Source organism: Trachypithecus francoisi, unplaced genomic scaffold, assembly GCF_009764315.1.
Source record: "Trachypithecus francoisi isolate TF-2019V2 unplaced genomic scaffold, Tfra_2.0 Lachesis_group6, whole genome shotgun sequence".
In the NCBI taxonomy this organism is placed as follows: domain Eukaryota; kingdom Metazoa; phylum Chordata; class Mammalia; order Primates; family Cercopithecidae; genus Trachypithecus; species Trachypithecus francoisi.
Window position 1 is genome coordinate 67,895,171 of NW_022681471.1, and position 17,056 is coordinate 67,912,226.

The window sequence follows — 17,056 nt, forward strand, 5'->3', positions numbered from 1 at the left end:
CTAACACAAGAACAGAAAACCAAATACTGCATGTTCTCACATAAGTGGGAGCTAAACGATGAGAGCTCGTGAACCATGAAGAAGAGAACAACAGACACTGAGGTCTACTTGAGGATGGAGGGTGGCAGGAGGCAGAGGAACAGAAAAAAATAACTATTGGGTACTAAGATTAATAATACCTGAGTGACAAAATAATCTATACAACAAACCCCAGTGACACAAGTTTACCTATATAAGAAATCTTCACATGTGCCCCCGAACCTAAAGTAAAAGTTTAAAAATAAAAGAAAGATCTGCTTTGTGTCAGATTCTCAATTATGCTAACCTTAATTTATTGGTAATATATTAAACATCAGGAAGGTGAGAGGGCACTGAGAGTAAAATGTCTGGGCTACAGTATGATCTTTTAGACTCACCTTCAGAATGTATAGGAAATCTTCAGGTTGGTTTTTATTAGGTACCTCAGTGCTCTCAATAATATTTTATATTATTATTGTAAAATTACTTTATAATTAAAGTGTAGAGATCAGATAAAAGCCTCCCTTAGATGCTAACCCACTTCTAAAAGATGTTTAAATATTGATATTTTTGTTACAAAAATATTTACTGAAAAGTCAAACAATATAGAAATCTAGAAAATGAAAATTTCCAATTATCTTTACACTGCCTCCTCTATCACTATTCATAGACAACTGCTATATTTAATTTTATTTGTATTTGAGATCTTTTTCTTTGCATTCACATAGAAACATATAAGTATAAATGTGTATATTTATATAGACTTGGTTGTTTATTTTAATTGAGTGATACTGTGCCTATTTTTCCAAAACTATATTTTTTACTTAAGAATATATCATAAATGTATTTCCATGTTACTATATACAAATATATTTCATTTTTAAATGATCTCAGAATATTTCATAGTATGGGTATACTAGATTTATTTAATCATTTATTATTATTATTATTCCAGTAGTTTTGGGGGAACAGGTGGTGTTTGGTTACATAGATAAGTACTTTAGCTGTGATTTTTGAGATTTTGGTGCACCCATCACCCAAACTGTACACTGAACCCAGTGCATAGCCTTTTATCCCTCACCCCACTCCCATCCTTCCCCTAAATCCCCGGAGTCCATTCTTAATGCATTTGCATCTTCATAACTTAGCTCCCACTTATAACTGAAAACATATGATGTTTGGTTTTCTATTTCTGAGACACTTCACTTAAAATAATGGTCTCCAACTCCATCCAGATTGCTCAAAATGCCATTCTTTTATTTTAATGGCTAAGTATTATTCCATGGTATGTGTACACCACATTTTCTTTTTCCACTCATTGGCTGATGAGCATTTAGGCTGGTTTCATATTTTTGCAATTGTGAATTGTGCTGCTATAAACAAACATGTGCAAGTGTCTTTTTCATATAATGACTTATTTTATTCTTTTATTTTAAACCAAAGATACATAGTAGTGGGATTCCTGAGTCAAATGGTAGATCTTTCAGTTCTTTAGGGAATCTCTGTAATGTTTTCCATAGTGGTTGTAATAGTTTACCTTCACATTAGCAGTGTAAAAGTGTTCCCTTTTTACCACATTCATGCCAACATTTATTGTTTTTTGATTTTTAAATTATGGCCATTCTTGCAGGAATAAAGTGGTATCTCATTGTGTTTTGACTTCCATTTCCCTGATCATTCGTAATGTTGAGCATTTTTTCGTGTTTGTTGGTTATTTGTATATCTTCTTTTTAGAATTGTCTATTCATGTCTTTAGCTCACTTTTTAATGGGATTATTTGTTTTTTCTTGCTGATTTGTTTGAGTTCCTTGTAGATTCTGGATATTAGTCCCTTATCAGATGCATAGTTTAAGAACATTTTTCCCATTCTGTGGATTTTCTGTTTACTTTGCTGAATATTTATTTTGCTGTACAGAAGATTTTTAGTTTAAGTCCAATCTATTTATCTTTGTTTTTGTTGTGTTTGCTTTTGGGTTCTGGGTCATGAGCTCTTTGCCTAAACCAAAGTCTAGAAGAATTTTTCCCATGTTATTTTCTGGAATTTTTATGATTTCAGGTCTTAGTTTAAGTCTTTGATCCATCTTGAATTGATTTTTGTATACAGTGAGAGATGAGGCTTCACTTTCATTCTTCTACATGTGGCTTGCCAACTATCCCAGCACCATTTGTTTAATCGGGTGTCCTTTCCCCATTTTGTGTTTTGTTTTCTTCATCAAAGATGAGTTGGCTGTCAGTATTTGGCTTTATTTCTGGGTTCTCTATTCTGTTCCGTTGGTCTGTGTGCCTGTTTTTATACAAGTGCCATGCTATTTTGTTGACTGTAGCCTGTTAGTATACTTTGAAGTTGGGTAATGTGATACCTCCAGATTTCTTTTTGCTTAGTCTTTCTTTGGCTATGTGGGCTCTTTTTTGGTTTCATACGAATTTCAGGATTATTTTTTTCTAGCTCTGTGAAGAATAATGATGATATTTTGATGGGAATTGCATTGAATCTGTAGATTGCTTTTATCAGTATGGTCATCTTCACAATATTGATTCTACCCATCCATGAGCATGGGATGTGTTTCTACTTGTTTGTGTCATCTATGACTTCTTTTTTTATATGGCTTCTTTCAGCAGTGTTATGTAGTTTTCCTTGTAGACGTCTTTCACCTCCTTGGTTAGGTATATTCCTAACTTGTTGTTTTTTTCAGCTGTTGTAAAAGGGGTTGAGTTCTTGACTTGATTCTCAGCTTGGGCTTTGTTGGTGTATAGCAGTGCTACTGATTTATATAAATTGATTTTGTATGCAGACACTACTGCGTTCATTGATCAGATCTGGAGCTTTTAGGATGACTCTTTAGGGTTTTCTAGGTATACGATCATATCATCGGTGAACAGCAACAGTTTGAATTTCTCTACCGATTTGGATTTTTTATTTTCTCTTTACCGATTTCTTTCTCTTGTCTGATCACTCTAGCTAGGACTTCCGATCCTTTGTTGATTATAAGTGGCAAGAGTGGGCGGCTGGGCACGGTGGCTCATGCCTGTAGTCGCAGCACTTTGGGAGGCCGAGGCTGCCGGATTACCTGAGGTCAGGAGTTTGAGACCAGCCTGACCAACATGGAGAAACCCCGTCTCTACAAAAAACACAAAATTATCCTGGCATGGTGGTGCATGCCTGTGATCGCAGCTACCTGGGAGGCTGAGGCAGGAGAATCACTTGAACCTGGGAGGCAGAGGTTGCAGTGAGCTGAGACCATGCCATTGCACTCCCATCTGGGCAACAAGAGCAAAACACAGTCTCAAAAAAAAAGAAGGTGGGCATCCTTGTCTTGTTCTAGTTCTCAGGAGGAATGCTTTCAGTTTTTCCCCATTCAGTATAATATTGGCTGTGGGTTTGTCATAGATGGCTTTCATTGTCATAACGTATGTCCCTTCTATACTGATTTTGCTGAGGGTTTTAATCATAAAGGGATGCTGGATTTCATCAAATGCTTTTTCTGTGTCTATTGAGATAATCATATGATTCTTGTTTTTAATTCTATCTATATGGTGTATCACATTTATTGATTTGTGTATGTTAAACCAACCCTTCATCCCTGGTAGGAAACCACTTGATCGTGGTGAATTATCTTTTTGATATGCTGTTGGATTCTGTTAGTATTTTGTTGAGGATTTTTGCATCTCTATTCATCAGGGATATTGGTCTGTAGTTTTCTTTTTTTGTTATGTCCTTTCCTGGTTTTGGCATTAGGGCAATACTGGCTTTATAGAATGATTTAGGGAGGATTCCCTCTGTCTCTGTCTTTTTGAATAGTTTCAGTAGGAGTGGTACCAATTCTTCTTCGAATGTCTGATAGAATTCAGGTGTGAATTTTTCTGGTCCTGGATTTCTTTTTGTTAGCATTTTTTGTATTACTCTTTCTATCTTGCTACTTGTTATTGGTATGTTCAGAGATTATATTTCTTCCTGGTTTAATCTAGGAAGCTTGAATGTTTCTAGGAATTTATCCATCTTCTCTAGGTTTTCTAGTTTGTGATCATGAAGGTATTCATAGTAGCCTTCAATGATCTTTTGTATTTCTGTGCTATCATTTGTAATATTTCCTATTTTGTTTCTAACTGAGCTTATTTGTACTTCTCTCTTTTTATATTGGTTAATCTCGCTAATGGTCTATTGATTTTGTTTATCTTTCAGATATCCAGCTTTTTGTTTCATTTCTCTTTTGTATTTTTTGTTTCAATTTTATTTAGTTCTGCTCTGATCTTTGTTACTTTTTTTCTTCCACTTGGTTTGGTTTGGTTTGGTTCTTGTTTCTCTAGTTTCTTGAGGTATGAGCTTAGATTGTTTGCACTCTTCAGACTTTTTGGTGTAGGTGCTTAATGTTACAAACTTTCCTCTTAGCACTGCTTTTGCTGTATCCGAGAAATTTCAATATGTTGTGTCACTATTATTATTCAGTCCAAAGAATCTTTTCCTTTCCATCTTGATTTTATTGTTGATCCAAAGATCACTCAGGAGCAGATTATTTAATTTCCATGTATTTGTATAGTTTTGAAGGTTCCTTCTGGAGTTAAGTTCCAATTTGATTCCACTATTGTCTGTGAGAGTACTTGATATAATTTCAATTTTCTTAAATTTATTGAGACTTTTTTGTGTACTATCATATGATCTATCTTGCAAATGTTCCATGTGCTGATGAAAAGAATGTATATTCTGCAGTAGTTCAGTAGAATATTCTGTAAATATCTGTTAATTCCATTTGTTATAGGGTATATAGTTTAAATCCATTGTTTCTTTGTTGTCTTTCTGTCTTGATGATCAGTCTAGTGCTGTCAGTTGAGTATTGAAGTCCCCCACTATTGCTGTGTTGCCATCTATCTTGTTTCTTAGGTCTAATAGTTATTGTTTCATAAATTTGGAAGCACAAGTGTTAGGTGCATATATATTTAGGATTGCTATATTTTCCTGTTGCCCTAAATTTTTCACCATTATACAATGTCTCTCTTTGTCTTTTTTAAACTGTTGCTCCTTTAAAGTCTGTTTTGTCTGATACAAGAATAGCTACTCTGGTTCACTTTTGGTTTCCATTTGCATTGAATATCTTTTTCCACGTCTTTACCTTAAGTTTATGTGAGTCCCTATGTCTTAGGTGAGTCTCTTGAAAACAGGAGATACTTGGTTGGTAGATTTTTATCCATTCTGCCATTCTGTGTCTTCTAAATAGATTAATTAGGGCATTTACATTCAACTTTAGTATTGAGATGTGAAGTAATGTTCTATTCATTATACTAGTTGTTACTTGAATACCTTATTTTTCTTTTTCATTACTTTTTTTTTTAATATGTCCTGTGGGATTTATGCTTTAAGGAAATTTTATTTTGGTGTATTTTGAGGTTTTGTTTCAAGATATAGAGCTCCTTTTAACATTTCTTGGTAATGGCAAATTCTCTCAGCATTTGTTTTTGTGAAAAAGCCTTTATGTCTCCTTCATTTATGAAGTTTAGTTTTGCCAGATACAAAATTCTTGACAGACAATTATTTTGTTTAAGGTGGCCAAGGATAGGACCCCAATCCCTTCTGGCTTGCAGGGTTTCTGCTGAGAAATCTGCTGTTGATCTGCTAGGTTTTTCTTTATAGGTTACCTGGTGCTCCTGCCTCACAGCTCTTAAGATTCTTCCTTCATCTTGACTTTAGGTAACCTGATGACTATATGCCTAGGTGATGATCTTTTTGCAATGAATTTCCCATGTGTTCTTGGCTTCTTTTATTCGGATGTCTAGATCAGTAGAAAGACCAGGGAAGTTTTTCTCTATTCCCTCAAATAAGTTGTCCAAACTTTTAGATTTTTTTTCCTCAGGAACAACAGTTATTCTTATGTTTGGACATTTGACAGAACTCAAACTTTTTGAAGGCTTTGTTCATTTTTTAACTTTTTTCTATGTCTTTGTCAGATTGGTTTAATTTGAAAGTCTTCTCTTCGAGCTCTGAAATTTTTTCTTCTCTTTGTTCAATTCTATTGTTGAAACTTTCCAGTGTATTTTGTAATTCTTTAAGTGTGTCTTTCATTTCCAGAACTTGTGTTTGTCTTTTGTGATCTCTATTTCACTCTGGACATTTTCATCTATATTTTGTATTGTTTTTTAATTTCTTTAAGCTGGTTTTCACCTTTCTCTGGTGCTTCCTTGAGTAGCTTAATAATCAGCCTTCTGAATTCTTTATGTGCAGTTCAGAGAGATCTCCTTGGTTTGGATCAATTGCTGGAAAGCTAGTGTGATCTTTTGGTAATATTATAGAACCTAGTTTTGTCATATTACCAGAATCCTTTTTCTGGTTCCTTCTTATTTGGGTAGACTGTTTCAGTGGAAAAATTTGGAACTCAAGGGCTGATCTTCAGATTCTTTTGTCCCACAGGGTGTTCCCTTGATGTGGTGCTCTCCTTCTTTCTCTGAGGATACAGCTTCCTGAGAATCAGACTGCAGTGATTCTTACTGTTCTTCCAAGTCTAGCCTCCCAATGGAGCTACCAGGCTCCAGGCTGTTTCTGGGGAATGTCTGCAAAGAGTCCTGTGACTTGATCCATCTTCAGGTCTCCCAGTCATGGATTCCAGCATCTGTTCCACCGGAGGTGGCAGGGGAGTGAAGTGGACTCTGTAGAAGTCCTTGCTTATAGTTTTGTTTAGTGTGCTGGTTTTTTCAAATGCTTGTTATGCTAGCAGTGAAGTTGTCACATGGACAGACTCAGGACCTCTATTTAGCCAGGGTGTTGTAGGACATGGAATTAGCTCTTGTGTTTTCCTCTTTGGAACAGGGTTGTTCTGTTATGAGTTGCTGTAATGGTTTGAGTTGGCTGGCCTCGAGCAGGTGGTACTTGAAGAGAGTGCCTTCTGCTGTCGTAGAAGGCTATATAATCTTGCCCTACAATGACTAGGATGAGTACTCATATTTTTCAGGTGAGGGTGGTGCCATTGGTTTCCCAGGAGTTTGTCTTTTGTCTTTGGCGACTAGGGCAGTTAAAGAAAAACCATCATGTGGAGCAAGGTTAGGTGAGTCTGAACTCAAACTTTCCTTGGGTGGGGCTTCCTGCAGCCACTATGGGAGATGGTGGAGGGACGGTGATTCTCAGGCAATAGAGTTATGTTCCCAGGGGAATTATGGCTGTCTGCTGCATCAAACAACTTGCCAGGGAAGTGGGGGAAAGCCGGCAGGGACAGGCCTCACCCAGCTTCCATGCAGGCAGCAAGGCCAATCTCATTCCTGCTTTGACGCACCTCCCAACTGCACATCTATATCCAGGCAGCTGGTGAGCAGGGCTGAGATCTTGCCCCAGGCTACAAGCCTCCCCAGTGAGAAAGCATGCAGGGCTCAGGTCTTACCCCTACTTGCCTGCCTGCCCACCTGGTCAGCTATGGATTCTGTGCTCATATCTGAGCTTCCTGATCACTCCCCCCTGCCAGGTTTCTGCTCAAGGAAATTCATGCTCAGTTGAAATTATTTATTTATTATTATTATTATTATTATTATTATACTTTAAGTTCTAGGGTACATGTGCATAATGTGTAGGTTTGTTACATATGTATACTTGTGCCATGTTGGTGGGCTGCACCCATCAACTCGTCAGCACCCATCAACTCGTCATTTACATCAAGTATAACTCCCAATGCAATCCCTCCCCCGTCCCCCACCTCATGATAGGCCCCGGTGTGTGATGTTCCCCTTCCCGAGTCCAAGTGATCTCATTGTTCAGTTCCCACCTATGAGTGAGAACATGCGGTGTTTGGTTTTCTGTTCTTGTGATAGTATGCTGAGAATGATGGTTTCCAGCTGCATCCATGTCCCTAAAAAGGACAAAAACTCATCCTTTTTTATGGCTGCATAGTATTCCATGGTGTATATGTGCCACATTTTCTTAATCCAGTCTGTCACAGATGGACATTTGGGTTGATTCCAAGTCTTTGCTATTGTGAATAGTGCCGCAATAAACATACGGGTATATGTGTCTTTATAGCAGCATGATTTATAATCCTTTGGGTATATACCCAGTAATGGGATGGCTGGGTCATATGGTACTTCTAGTTTTAGATCCTTGAGAAATCACCGTACTGTTTTCCATAATGGTTGAACTAGTTTACAATCCCACCAACAGTGTAAAAGTGTTCCTATTTCTCCACATCCTCTCCAGCACCAGTTGTTTCCTGATTTTTTAATGATTGCCATTCAAACTGGTGTGAGATGGTATCTCATTGTGGTTTTGATTTGCATTTCTCTGATAGCCAGTGATGATGAGCATTTTTTCATGTGTCTGTTGGCTGTATGAATGTCTTCTTTTGAGAAATGTCTGTTCATATCCTTTTCCCACTTTTTGATGGAGTTGATTGTTTTTTTCTTGTAAATTTCTTTGAGTTCTTTGTAGGTTCTGGATATTAGCCCTTTGTCAGATGAGTAGATTGTAAAAATTTTCTCCCATTCTGTAGGTTGCCTGTTCACTCTGATGGTAGTTTCTTTTGCTGTGCAGAAGCTCTTTAGTTTAGTCAAATCAAATTTGTCATTTTGGCTTTTGTTGCCATTGCTTTTGGTGTTTTAGACATGAAGTCCTTGCACATGCCTGTGTCCTAATGGTATTCCCTAGGTTTTCTTCTAGGGTTTTTATGGTATTAGGTCTAACATTTGAGTCTCTAATCCATCTTGAATTAATTTTCATATAAGGAGTAAGGAAAGTATCCAGTTTCAGCTTTCTACTTATGGCTAGCCATTTTTCCCAGCACCATTTATTAAATAGGGAATCCTTTCCCCATTTCTTGTTTTTATCAGGTTTGTCAAAGATCAGAAGGCTGTAGATGTGTGGTATTATTTCTGAGGACTCTGTTCTGTTCCATTGGTCTATATCTCTGTTTTGGTACCAGTACCATGCTGTTTTGGTTACTGTAGCCTTGCAGTATAGTTTGAAGTCAGGTAGCGTGATGCCCCCAGCTTTGTTCTTTTGACTTAGGATTGTCTTGGCAATGTGAGCTCTTTTTTGGTTCCCTATGAACTTTAAAGTAGTTTTTTCCAATTCTGTGAAGAAAGTCATTGGTAGCTTGATGGGGATGGCATTGAATCTATAAATTACCTTGGGCAGTATGGCCATTTTCATGATCTTGATTCTTCCTATCCATGAGCATGGTATGTTCTTCCATTTGTTTGTGTCCTCTTTTACTTCACTGAGCAGTGGTTTGTATTTTTCCTTGAAGAGGTCCTTTACATCCCTTGTAAGTTGGATTCCTAGGTATTTTATTCTCTTTGAAGCAATTGTGAATGGAAATTCATTCCTGATTTGGCTCTCTGTTTGTCTGTTACTGGTGTATAAGAATGCTTGTGATTTTGCACATTGATTTTGTATCCTGAGACTTTGCTGAAGTTTCTTATCAGCTTAAGGAGATTTTGGGCTGAGACAATGGGGTTTTCTAAATATACAATCATGTCATCTGCAAACAGGGACAATTTGACTTCTTCTCTTCCTAACTGAATACCCTGGATTCCTTTCTCTTGCCTGATTGCCCTAGCCAGAACTTCCAACATTATGTTGATTAGGAGTGGTGAGAAAGGGCATCCCTGTCTTGTGCCAGTTTTCAAAGGGAATTTTTCCAGTTTTTGCCCATTCAGTATGATACTGGCTGTGGGTTTGTCATAAATAGCTCTTATTATTTTGAGATACGTTCCATCAATACTGAATTTATTGAGAGTTTTTAGCATGAAGGGCTGCTGAATTTTGTCAAAGGCCTTTTTGCATCTATTGAGATAATCATGTGGTTTTTGTCTTTGGTTCTGTTTATATGCTGGATTACGTTTATTGATTTGCGAATGTTGAACCAGCCTTGCTTCCCAGGGATGAAGCCCACTTGATCATGGTGGATAAGCTTTTTGATGTGCTGCTGGATCCGGTGTGCCAGTATTTTATTGAGGATTTTTGCATCGATGTTCATCAGGGATACTGGTCTAAAATTCTCTTTTTTTGTTGTGTCTCTGCCAAGCTTTGATATCAGGATGATGCTGGCCTCATAAAATGAGTTAGGGAGGATTCCCTGTTTTTCTGCTGATTGGAATAGTTTCAGAAGGAATAGTACCAGCTCCTCCGTGTACCTCTGGTAGAATTCAGCTGTGAATCCATCTGATCCTGGACTTTTTTTGGTTGGTAGGCTATTAATTATTGCCTCAATTTCAGAGCCTGCTATTGGTCTATTCGGGGATTCAGCTTCTTCCTGTTTTAGTCTTGGGAGAGTGTAAGTGTCCAGGAAATTATCCATTTCTTCTAGATTTTCTAGTTTGTTTGCACAGAGGTGTTTATAGTATTCTCTGATGGTAGTTTGTATTTCTGTGGGGTCGGTGGTGATATCCCCTTTATCATTTTTTATTGGGTCTATTTGATTCTTCTCTCTTTTCTTCTTTATTAGTCTTGCTAGCAGTCTATCAATTTTGTTGATCTTTTCAAAAAACCAAGTCCTGGATTCATTTATTTTTTGAGGGTTTTTTGTGTCTCTATCTCTTTCAGTTCTGCTCTGATCTTAGTTATTTCTTGCCTTCTGCTAGCTTTTGAATGTGTTTGCTCTTGCCTCTCTAGTTTTTTTAATTGTGGTGTTAGAATGTCCATTTTAGATCTTTCCTGCTTTCTCTTGTGGGCATCTAGTGCTATAAATTTCCCTCTACACACTGCTTTAAATGTGTCCCAGAGATTCTGGTATATTGTATCTTTGTTCTCATTGGTTTCAAAGAACATCTTTCTTTCTGCCTTGTTTCATTAGTCATTCAGGAGCAGGTTGTTCAGTTTCCATGTAGTTGAGTAGTTTTGATTGATTTTCTTAGTCCTGAGTTCTAGTTTGATTGCACTGTGGTCTGAGAGACAGTTTGTTATAATTTCTGTTCTTGTACATTTGCTGAGGAGTGCTTTACTTCCAACTATGTGGTCAATTTTGGAATAAGTGTGATGTGGTGCTGAGAAGAACGTATATTCTCTTGCTTTGTAGTGGAGAGTTCTGTAGATATCTATTAGGTCCGCTTGGTGCAGAGTTTAGTTCAATTCCTGGATATCCTTGTTAACTTTCTGTCTCGTTGATCTGTCTAATGTTGACAGTGGGGTGTTGAAGTCTCCCATTATTATTGTATAGGGGTCTAAGTCTCTTTGTAAGTCTTTAAGGACTTGCTTTAGGAATTTGGGTGCTCCTGTATTGGGTGCATATATATTTAGGAGAGTTAGCTCTTGCTGTTGAATTGATCCCTTTACCATTATGTAATGGCCTTCTTTGTCTCTTTTGACTTCTGATGGTTTAAAGTCTGTTTTATCAGAGACTAGGATTGCAACCCTGCTTTTTTTTGTTCTCCATTTGCTTGGTAGATCTTCCTCCACCCCTTTATTTTGAGCCTATGTGTGTCTCTGCGTGTGAGATGGGTCTCCTTAATACTGCAAACTGATGTTTCTTGACTCTTTATCCAATTTGCCAGTCTGTGTCTTTTAATTGGACCATTTAGTCCATTTGCATTTAAGGTTAATATTGATATGTGTAAACTTGATCCTGTCATTGTAATATTAGCTGGTTATTTTGCTCGTTAGTTGTTGCAGTTTCTTCCTAGCATGGATGGTCTTTACATTTTGGCATGTTTTTGCAATGGCTGGTACCGGTTGTTCCTTTCCATGTTTAGTGCTTCCTTCAGGATCTCTTGTAGAGCAGGCCTAGTGGTGACAAAATCTCTAAGCATTTGCTTGTCTGTGAAGGATTTTATTTCTCCTTCATTGATGAAACTTAGTTTGGCTTGATATGAAATTCTGGGTTGAAAATTCTTTTCTTTAAGAATGTTTAATATAAGCCCTCACTCTCTTCCGGCTTGTAGAGTTTTTGCTGAGACATCTGCTGTTAGTCTAATAGGCTTCCCTTTGTGAGTAACCCGACCTTTCTCTCTGTCTGCCCTTAAGATTTTTTCCTTCATTTCAACTTTGGTGAATCTGACAATTATGTGTCTTGGAGTTGCTCTTCTCGAGGAATATCTTTGTGGCATTCTCTGTATTTCCTGAAGTTGAATGTTGGCCTGCCTTACTAGGTTGGAGAAGTTCTTCTGGATGATATCCTGTAGAGTTTTTTCCAACTTGGTTCCATTTTCCCCCTCGCTTTCAGGCATACCAATCAGATGTAGATTTGGTCTTTTCACATAATCCCATATTTCTTGGAGGCTTTTTTCGTTTCTTTTTCCTCTTTTTTCTCTAGACTTCTCTTCTCGGTTCATTTCATTCATTTGATCTTCAATCATTGATACTCTTTCTTCCAGTTGATCGAGTTGGTTATTGAAGCTTGTGCATTTGTCACCTATCTCTTGTGTCCTGGTTTTTATCTCTGTCAGTTCCTTTATGGCCTTCTCTGCATTGATTATTCTAGTTATCCATTCTTCCATTCTTTTTTCAAGATTTTTAGTTTCTTTGCTCTTGGTACGTATTTCCTCCTTTAGCTCTGAGAAGTTTGATGGACTGAAGCCTTCTCCTCTCAACTCGTCAAAGTCATTCTCCGTCCATCTTTGATCCATTGCTGGCGATGAGCTGTGTTCCTTTGGAGGGGGAGATGCGCTCTGGTTTTTTGAATTTCCAGCTTTTCTGCCCTGCTTTTTCCCCATCTTTGTGGTTTTATCTGCCTTTGTTCTTTGATGCTGGTGACGTAGTGATGGGGTTTTGTTGTGGGTCTCCTTTCTGTTTGTTAGTTTTCCTTCTAACAGTCAGGACCCTCAGGTGTAGGTCTGTTGGAGATTGCTTGAGGTCCACTCCAGACGCTGTTTGCCTGGGTATCAGCAGCAGAGGCTGTGGAAGATAGAATATTGCTGAACAGCGAGTGCTGCTGTCTGATTCTTGCTCTGGAAGCTTCCTCTCAGGGGTGTACCCCGCCGTGTGAGGTGTGAGGTGTGAGGTGTTGGTCTGCACCTAGTGGGGGATGTCTCGCAGTTAGGCTACTCAGGGGTCAGAGACCCACTTGAGCAGGCAGTCTGTCCGTTCTCAGATCTCAACCTCCCTGCTGGGAGATCCACTGCTCTCTTCAAAGCTGTCAGACAGCTGTCAGACTCCACCCAGAAGTGGAGTCTACAGAGACAGGCAGGCCTCCTTGTGCTGTGGTGGCCTTCACCCAGTTTGAGCTTCCTGGAGGGTTTGTTTACCTACTTAAGCCTCAGCAATGGCGGGCGCCCCTCCCCTAGCCTGGCTGCTGCCTTGCAGTTAGGTCTCAGACTGCTGTGCTAGTAATGAGGGAGGCTCTTTGGGCGTGGGACCCTCCAGGCCAGGTGTGGGATGTAATCTCCTGGTGTGCCAGTTTGCTAAGACCCTTGGTAAAGCGCAGTATTAGGGTGGCACTTACCCGATTTTCCAGGTGTGTGTCTCAGTTTCCCTTGACTAGGAAAAGGGATTCCCTTCCCCCTTGTGCTTCCCAGGTGAGGCGATGCCTTGCCCTGTTTCAGCTCTTGCTGGTCAGGCTGCACCAGCTGACCAGCACCGATTGTCCGGCCCTCCCCAGTGAGATGAACCCGGTACCTCAGTTGAAAATGCAGAAATCACCCGTCTTCTGTGTCGCTCGCACTGGCAGCTGGAGGCTGGAGCTGTTCCTATTTGGCCATCATGCTCCCGACCGTCTGTCTTGTAGTCTTATAACCACCTCTGTGGAGAATACCAGAATATCCCACATGAGAAGAGCTATCTAAAAGGCAAAGAGTATGAAAAGAAAGGTAATAGAAAGCCACTTTTATAACTGTCTCAAAAGTACAACCCACACTTCAACAGTATATCATCTTCAATGGAATACTATTCAGCCATAAGAAAGAATGAAATCATGTCTTTTGCAGCAAGATGGATGGAACTGGAGGCCATTATCTTAAGTGAAACAACTCAGAAACAGAAAGACAAATACCTCATGTTCTCACTCATAAGTGGAAGCTAAATAATGTGTACATATGGAAATAGACTGTGGAATGATAGAAAATAGAGACTGGTATGGGTGAGGGGGTGGGAGATGGGTGGATGATGAGAACTACTTAATAGGTACTATGTACATTATTCAGGTGATAGATACTCTTGAAAGCCCTAACTACACCACTGTGTAACCTATATCCATGTAACGAAATTTTACTTGTACTCCATGAATTTATACAAAAAAAATTTTTTTTTTTTTCATGTTTCACTTTAGCTTTATTTATCTAATTTCTCCCTTTCTTCCATTTTTCTGTATCATAAGCCATACTATTATACAGTCCTATACAATGGTAAACAACTAAAAAAACTCCTAAGCCCTGTACACAGTTGATTAACTCTAATATTCCTCGTTCAGTTCCCCTTAAGTTCTTTTTTTTTTTTATTTTTTATTTTTTTTTTTTATTTTTATTTTATTTTTTTTTTATTTTTTTTATTTTTTATCATACTTTAAGTTCTACAAGAAAAAAAGTGTTTAGTCTTTAACACCTGGCTACATTATAGACTACCTGTGTGACTTTGGTTAATCAACTACCTCTGGTAGTTAATCGACTATCCTGATCTTATTACCTATCTTACAAATTTATTTAGAAAATAAAATGAAATAATATACGTGAAAACATGTTGTAAACTCTAAAATGCTGTGCAAATTGTGCCATTATCACCTTTCAGTACTCAAAGTAGCAAAGATAATGACAATTGGCTGAAGTAGTTTTCCCTACATTGTCATAAAGGACATTCCCCCTTTACTTCAAGAATCACATGGCAACTTTTAAGGTATTCAACTTGCAGAAAGTCTTTGTTTCAAGTTTGTCATTATGGCTTTTTTCTGTCACTGTATGGGAAATTAGAATTAACCCATCATAATAATACCAGAGAATACATGTAATAGGAAAACAAAATAAAAATTTGTGATGGAGCTTTGTGTTTTTGAACTCTTAGAAATGGATAAAAAGATGGTATAAACACTGATTTTTTTATTTCAGTTATTTACCTCATACTCTACCATGCCATCTTTGTGTTCTTTACCTGGACCTACTGGAAGTCTATCTTTACACTCCCACAGCAGCCAAACCAGAAGGTAAGAATATTGGTTACTTCTTAAAGGATAAGAACAGAGAAAAGTAGAAATGACAATAAAGCAAGAAGAGACAAAAATCTTAAAGAACTCCTAGTGATAAAGGTGAATTGAGGGTAGGATAGGCTATTGAAGGTGTTTGTGAAATCACCAGCTCTGGATATCTTTAATACTAGGAAGCCACCTGGGTGCTGTAGCTCACACCTGTATTCCCAACATTTTGGGAGGCTGAGGCAGGAGAATCACTTGAAGCCAGGAGTTTGAGACCTCAGCAAAAAAGTGAGACCCTGTCAATACACAGAATTTTTTAATTAGCTGGGCATGGTGGAGCACACCTGTGTTCCCAGCTACTCAGGAGGCTGAGGCAGAGGATTACTTAAACCCAGGAGTTTGAGGCTGCAGTGACCTGTGATGGTGCCACTAGACTCCAGTCTGAGTGAGAGTAAGACCCTGTCTCAAATTTTAAAATGAGTAGGAAACCACTACCTGCATTGGTGAGATAATTAGAAAACAAGAACCCACTTGGACTCCGAGGCCTCATCTAATTCAATTCTATGAAACTACTATTTTAGTGATTGTTTTATTTATTTAGTGCTGTTATTTCATTCCAGTGAGACTCTGAAATACAACTGAGAAAAAAGCACAATAGTTAAATCAATCATTTTCAGACTGTGTTACCTTGAATACAAGTGTTTCATGCAATATTTGTAAGTGTTCATGAAATAATTTGTGATTATGTTAGGTATTTGTAATGTGTAACTACTCTAAATTAGGGTAGGTTCCAAAATAGAAAAAGAACAATAGGGGAAACTTTCCAGCCTCTGAACATTAGGAAAAATACTGTCTCCTTAATGAAAACAAAACGGTGCACAAGAAAACTAAAGTTAACTACAGAGAAAGGCAATAATGTAGGAATTGAGGAATGTAAGAGATATGAGATATGAAGAAAATAAAGAGGAAAATGGTAGAAGTTATTCATAATAAGTAACCGCTTGAAACATAAATGGATTAAACTATTCTATTAAAAGGTTGAGATTGACAGAATGGATAAAAAATTGTGATTTACCTTTATACTGTTTACAAAATCTAACTTTAGAACCAGAGACATAAATAGGTTGAAAATGTAAAGCTAGAAAAAGATATTCCTAGTAAATAGTAATCAAAACAGAGCAAGGGTGGTTATATTAATATCATACAACAAAGACTTTTTTAGTAAAAAAAAGGTTACAAGAGACAAAGAAAGACATTATATATTTACAAAAGAGTCAATTTATCAAGAATATGTGACAGTTATAAAATACATGCATGTAATAAGAGAGCCCCAAATTATAAGACGAAAAAACCAACAGAAGTAAAGAAAAAAAATACACAATAACAGTTACACAGTAATAGTTGGAGACTTCAGTACTCCACTTGCATTAATGGATAGAATAACTAAACAGAAGATCAATAAGGAAATGGAGAATTTGAACAACACCACACGAGCTACGTATAACAGACCTGTATAGATCACTCCACCCCAAAAGAGCAAAATGTACTTTCTTCCTAAGTGTACATGAAACGTTTTCCAGTATAGACTATGTTACGCCATAATACAAGACTCAATAAATATAAAAGACTGAAATCATACAAAATATCTTCTCTGACTGTGATGGAATGAAACCAGAAATCAATAACACAAAGAAAACTACAGTTTCATAAATATGTGGAAATTAAACACATGCTTAACAAATGAATCAAATAAGAAAGCATAAGGGAAATTAGAAAATATTTTGAGATGAATGAAAACAAGAAAAAAACTTGCCAGAAATTAGGGGATGCAATAAAGCAGTCCTCAGAGAAAAATTTATGGCTGTAAACACCTACATTTAAAAAGGATAAAAATTTCAAAATAGTCTGACTTTACAACTTAAAAAAAATAAATAAATAGCAATCTAAAACCAAAGTAATCAGAAGGAAATAATAAAGATTAGAACAGAAGTAAATAAAATAAGGAGTAGAAAATAATATAG

At 37.5% G+C, this 17,056-nt stretch overlaps 1 protein-coding gene across 1 annotated transcript in view; it reads left to right on the forward strand.

Annotated features, from left to right (window-relative positions):
* The window catches only part of ZDHHC15 (zinc finger DHHC-type palmitoyltransferase 15), a 159,443-nt gene that overhangs the window by 32,370 nt on the left and 110,017 nt on the right, over positions 1 to 17,056 (forward strand). Inside the window, 1 exon segment of the mRNA XM_033201252.1 lies at positions 14,953 to 15,047. Within this exon segment, the coding sequence (XP_033057143.1) occupies positions 14,953 to 15,047 (95 nt within the window).